Consider the following 5,912-nt stretch of genomic DNA (forward strand, 5'->3'; position numbering starts at 1 on the left):
GTCAGTCTTTCTTTGCTTCTGTCTGTATTTTTGTGTCTGCCTGTATATCTTTCTTTTTTTTTACTTTTGTGTGAATATGTATGTATGTATGTATGTATGTATTTGTGTATGTATGTATGTATGTATGCCATGTTGTCTGTCTTTTTTGTACCTTGAAATTATAGTTTTTTTTTCTCCGATTTTATTGCCAATGGGAATGTACAAAAAAGACACACACACACACACACACACACACACACACACACACACACACACACACACACACACACACTGTAGGGCGTGGTGTGGCATTTACTCCAACTTTTGAAAAACTATCCAAAAAACTTCCATCTTCAAGGAAAGCGAAAAAAATCTAATAAAAACAATACGAGAAAAGATGAAAATTTTGTGATAGCCTTGTGTGTGTGTGTGTGTGTGTGTGTGTGTGTGTGTGTGTGTGTGTGTGTGTGTGTGTGTGTGTGTGTGTGTGTGTTATGGGGAGGAAATTTGGGAGGAGGTTATTGATGGGGGAAGAGGGGGAAGTAGGGGAGAGGGGAGGGGAGGAGATGGCAGAAACTAGAGAACCATAAGCATGAGAAAAGAGAAAGAAGGGAGGGAGGGGAATGGTGAGAAGGGAGAAAATGAAAGAAAAGAAGAAAAGAGGAAAGGATAAAGAGAGGGAGAAAAGTTGGAAAAGAAATGGAAAGGTACAGATTGAGGGAGAAGGGGAGAGAGAGGAAAGAGGGACGAGAGAGGGACCATGGACGAAAGGAGAGGAAGGGGAGGGATTGGGAGGGGAGAGGGGAGAGGGGAGAGGAAAAAGTAACCAACCGCGTATATATAAGAGAGGGAGGAGAAGGGACTGGTCAGTGGTGGGCACACGGGCGGCACAGGACAATATGGTAGGTATCAGTAGTAGTAGTAGTAGTAGTAGTAGTAGTAGTGTGGAAGTTGTATGGTGATAGAAGTGTTGAAATCCGTATAGAAGAACGTGGTGATAGAAATGGTGGTGATGGTGATGGTGGTGATAGTGGTGGTGGTGGTGGTGATCGTGTGTGCATGGTGTGTGTGGTGGTGATGGTGATGGTTGTGGTGGTGGTGGTGATGGTGATGGTTGTGGTTGTGGTGGTGATGGTGATGGTTGTGGTGGTGGTGGTGATGGTGGTGTGATAGCTGTGGTGAGTAAATATCGAGAGAGAGAGAGAGAGAGAGAGAGAGAGAGAGAGAGAGAGAGAGAGAGAGAGAGAGAGAGAGAGAGAGAGAGAATCATAATACATCCCTTACACCAGAGGTTCCTACTGACGGCGGCGCTGCTGGTGGTGTCGTCAGCGGCCTGGACCATCACGGAGGCCTCCCCCCGCCACGCCCAGGAACACCCTCGAGGGAACCCCTGGTCCTTGCCGCACCCTGAGAGTGGCGCCCCCAGGGAGATCAAGTCGCCTACAGAAGGATTCGGATCCAGGCTGCCTGCTGGAGGATTCGGCCTCGTCACTACTGCTGGAGCTACGGGAGGAGTTGAACCTGCGACTCCTGCTGTGGTTAATGGAGGAGTTCAACGTGTGATACCTGCTGGTGCTGAAGGAGGCGTGGCTGCTGTATCTCCTGCCAGTGGTGGGATAGGGTCAAGTTCTCTAGTCCTCCCTCAGGGTAAGCCAAGGCAGAGGTTGGTGTCCGTGATTCCTGCAAAGGTGGAAGCCGTTGTGACCTCTTTTTCCCCTTCTGACGCTAAGCATCCAAGTTCTCTCCTTCCTCCTCAGGGTAAGGCAAATAATAAGCTTGTGCCTGTAACTCCTGTCAGGGTGGAGGCAGCCTCGAGGCCTCTGCCTTCTGCTGGGGGAGGCACCATTGCGGGACCTTTGCTTCCGGCTGGCGGGGAGGAAGGGTCAGGATCGCTTAATTTTCCCTTGGGCAGGACAAGGAAAAGGTTCTTGCCTGCAACTCCTGCTGTGGTAAGGGAAAACAATTTTTCATCTCCTGCTGGTGGAGGGGTCGTTGTTGGTCCCGTGCCACCTGGCGTGGTTAACAATGGGGCAAGTTCTCTGCCTCCTCCCCAGGGTGGGACAAGAAAGAGGTTCTTGGGTGTACCTCCTGCTAAGATTGAGGGGCACATCACTTCCACGTCTCCTGCTGGGGGAGGCACCGCTGTGGGAACCGTGCCTCCTGGCGGGGCTAACAATGGGGCAAGTTCTCTGCTTCCTCCCCAGGGTAGGGCACAGGAAAGGGTTTTGGCTGTACCTCCTGCTAAGCTTGAAGGGCACATCAGGTCTCCGTCTCCTGCTGGGGGTGGCAAAGTCCCAGGGTCTCTGCTTCCTGCTGGCGGGAAGGCAAGTCCTGGAATCCCGTCTGTGACTCCTGTTGACGATGGGACAGGCCGAGGACCTCCGCTTCTTGCTGTGGACTCCGCCAGTATTCCGGTAAGGTCAGGGGCGTCAGTAGGAGATGACGTGCCCTTGGAGTCCACCGCCACACGCGCCAAGAGCCTCTGGACCAAACGACCACCAGGAAACGCCCCACACATCGGCTCAAGGTTTGGCGTTGCTGGCGGGGCTGGCGGCGGCGTCCCTCTATTTGGGCTCAACCCTGACCCTACCAAGCTGCCGCGGTTCCCTGCAGCGCCCCCTACTAGCGCCGAGGTGACCGTGGTGCTGCCAGGGGCCCAGGCCTTCCCCCCGCCCCCTGCCTTCCCCTCATCCCAAGCCTTCCCGCCACGCTCTACCTTCCCCCAATCCCCTAACTTCCCCCCGCGCCCTGCCTTCCCCTCCCTTTCAGCAGCAGTTCCCCCTTCCCCTGCCTTCCCTCCGCCCCCTGCCTTCCCCTCCTTTTCAGCAGAAGTTCCCCCGTCCCCATCATTCCCTCAGCCCCCTGCAAGAGTCCCCGTCACAGTCCTACAGACTGCCAACCCTGGACTGCCACCCCTGCCACAGAAGGGGGGCGGCGGTCTGCTGGGGGGGGTGCTGTCACACCTCGCAGGGAAAGTCTTTCAAGGCGTCTCGGGACTCTTCTTCCCAGGGGGCGGTGGAGGGATAGTTGGCGGGCTCCTGAAGGAACCCATAGCCGAGGCAGCAAAGGACATCAAGGAGGATGCCAATGCAGGACTGCGTTTTGCGAGTAGCGAGCTGGCGTTCCAGGGGCAGCAGAAGGCGCAAGGGCTGGCGACGGTGCTGAGAGGGGCGGCGCGCACGGCAGGTCGAGTGGGGATCAGCCAGTACCGTGCCCTGCTGCAGAAGAAGGATGCATTGAAGGACCTGGTGGCGGACACGGCCGAGAACGTGGGGGCCTTCGCGGACCAGGCGACAACGGCGAAGTACAACAAACTGGAGGCGTCGCTGCAGGCCATAGGGCGCCTCCTGCGGGACCTCAAAGTGGCCTTCCTTGACTACTTGATCCATAACGGGCAGGCGGCGAAGGTGCTGGTCACCGAGCAGACCGAGGACAACGGGGAGGCGGTGGGGGCGGTGCTGGGCGCGAAGAGGGAGGCGATGCGGGACTCCGTGAAGGCGGTGGCGGAGCTAGTGTCGGGACGGAAGCACAACTATAGAGCCGGGACGTAATGTGTGTGTGTGTTTATGTGTGTGTGTGTGTGTGTGTGTTAACCTGCTGCCATATATCTACCACCGCTGCCAACGTCACTGTTAGTCCTATGTATCAACTCTACTAACCACAACTAACCAAAATACTTACAAGAATACTAACAATTTCGCGACAGGCATTAATATATTCTTGCTACTACCACTGCCACTACTAATCATACCACCAACACTACTACTACTGCTGCTACTATTACTACTACTACTACTGCTACTACTACTATTATTACTACTACTACTACTACTACTGCTATTATTACTACTACTACTACTACTACTACTACTACTACTACTACTTCTACCACTACTACTACTACTATTGCTTCTACTAAGTACTGCTTCTGCTGCCACCTTGATTGCTACTATTACCATTACGTACCATTACCGGCATTAATAATAGTAACAATAATGATCATGATAATAGTGCTAATAATTATTATAATGATTTTTATAATAATTGTAATAAGATATTTGTGATAATGAATCTTTGTTTATTCCTAATTATAAATCCCATCCTGTGTCTACCCTACACACACACACACACACACACACACACACGCCACACATATGTCATACCTGCGTCATCCATCAATCACCTCCTCCCTCTTCCTCTTCCTCCTCCACTCCTCCTCCTCCTCCTCCTCCTCTTCCTCCTCCTCCTCCTCCTCCTCCTCCTCCTTCCCCTTTTTCCATTGTTCCATTACCTTGAATTTACAACTAACCAAATGGATTCCGATCTTTCTTGAAACACGTTTTTCTCGTTCTCTCCTTCCCTCCTTTTTTTCCTTTCCTCCTTTTTTTCCTTTCTCCTTTTTTTCCTTTCCTCCTTTTTTCCCTTCATTTTTTCCCTTTCTCTTTTTTCCTTTCCTCCTTTTTTCCTTTCCTTCTTTTTTCCTTTCCTCCTTTTTTCCCTTCATTTTTTCCCTTTCTCTTTTTTCCTTTCCTCCTTTTTTCCTTTCCTTCTTTTTTCCTTTCCTCATTTTTTTCCCTTCCTCCTTCCCTTCTTCTCTTTTACTTTACTATTTTTCCTCTCCTTTATTCCCTCTTTTCTCTTACTAGATTCTTTCATGTTATATTATAGTTCCTTTCTTCCTCCCTCCTACACCTCCTCTTATCTCCTTCCATTTCATCTTTTCTTTTCTATCTCTGCCATTCTTTCCTCTAATTATCTTCCTCTCCCCTTCTCATATCCCTATTTTTTTTTACCCTTTCCTTCTCTTTCCTCCTCCTCCTCCTCCTCCTTATATTCTCCTTACTATACCCTCATTTCTGTTTCTCTACTTTATCTTTCTCTCTCTTCCTCTTCCCTCCCCCTTTCTGAAATTCCATAGTTTTGTGAAGATACAGACAGACAGACAGACAGATAGACAGGCAGACAAGAGAAAAATACGAAGAACTCATTGAAAGGTTAAAAAGATGAATGAGGAGGAAAAGGATGAGAAGTAGGAGGAGGAGGTGAAGGAGAAGGAGGAGGAGGAGAGAAGGAGATAAGAAGTATGTATAAGAGGAAAGAATGAATGGAGGATGAGAGGGAAGAAAGAGGGAAGAAGGGATTAGTAATGATGATAATGAGAAGAAGAAGAGGAGGAGGAGGAGGAAAAAGAAGAAGAAAAAGAAAAAGAAAAAGAAGAAGAAGACGAAGAAAAGAAGAAGAAAAAGAAGAAAGAAGAAAGTTAAAATATAGGAATAAAAAGAAATGAATAAATATAAGAAAAAAAAAGAAAAAAAAAGAATAAGGAGAAAAAGATCAAGAAAAAAAAGAAAAACAATAAAAAATAAAGAAAAAACAAGGAGAAAAATCAATCCATACACACGAAATCACAAATCGATCGAAGCCGGTTGGAGAAAGAGGAGGAAGGGAAGGAGGAGGAGGAGGAAGAGGAAGCGGAAGAGGTAGAGGAAGGCGAGGTGCATATATAAAGTTTAAAGTGAGAGGAGGGAACAACGGGAGGGTATTTTTAAACCATTCCTCCCCTGCTCTTCTCCTTAACCTGCCAGACTCCGCCGCGGCCTATTATTAGAAAAGGAACCTATTTCAGTGACATTCGAAACTGATGAGTATTGATTTTTTGTCTATTAGGATCTCTATCTCTTTCTCTTCCGTTTTTCTGTGTCTCATTTCATTCTTCTTCTTCTTCTTCTTCTTCTTCTTCTTCTTTTTTTTCTTCTTCTTCTTCTTCTTCTTCTTCTTCTTCTTCTTCTTCTTCTTCGTGATATTTGAGAGGGCTGCCTTCTTCTTTTTCTATTTCTTCTTCTTCTTCTTCTTCTTCTTCTTCTTCTTCTTCTTCTTCTTCTTCTTCCACTTCTTCTTCTTCTTCTTCTTCTTCGTGATATTTGAGATGACTG

The 5,912-nt window shown here is 48.4% G+C and overlaps 1 protein-coding gene across 1 annotated transcript; it reads left to right on the forward strand.

Annotated features, from left to right (window-relative positions):
* The first annotated feature begins 849 nt into the window (after positions 1 to 849).
* On the forward strand, positions 850 to 4,050 carry LOC127005303 (basic proline-rich protein-like). The gene is made up of 2 exons (XM_050874093.1): positions 850 to 881; positions 1,269 to 4,050. Exons 1-2 carry the CDS (start codon positions 879 to 881, stop codon positions 3,528 to 3,530), a joined length of 2,265 nt encoding a protein of 754 aa, XP_050730050.1. The 5' UTR covers positions 850 to 878; the 3' UTR covers positions 3,531 to 4,050.
* Positions 4,051 to 5,912: the final 1,862 nt, after the last annotated feature.

This window comes from Eriocheir sinensis, chromosome 29 (assembly GCF_024679095.1).
Source record: "Eriocheir sinensis breed Jianghai 21 chromosome 29, ASM2467909v1, whole genome shotgun sequence".
In the NCBI taxonomy this organism is placed as follows: Eukaryota; Metazoa; Arthropoda; class Malacostraca; order Decapoda; family Varunidae; genus Eriocheir; species Eriocheir sinensis.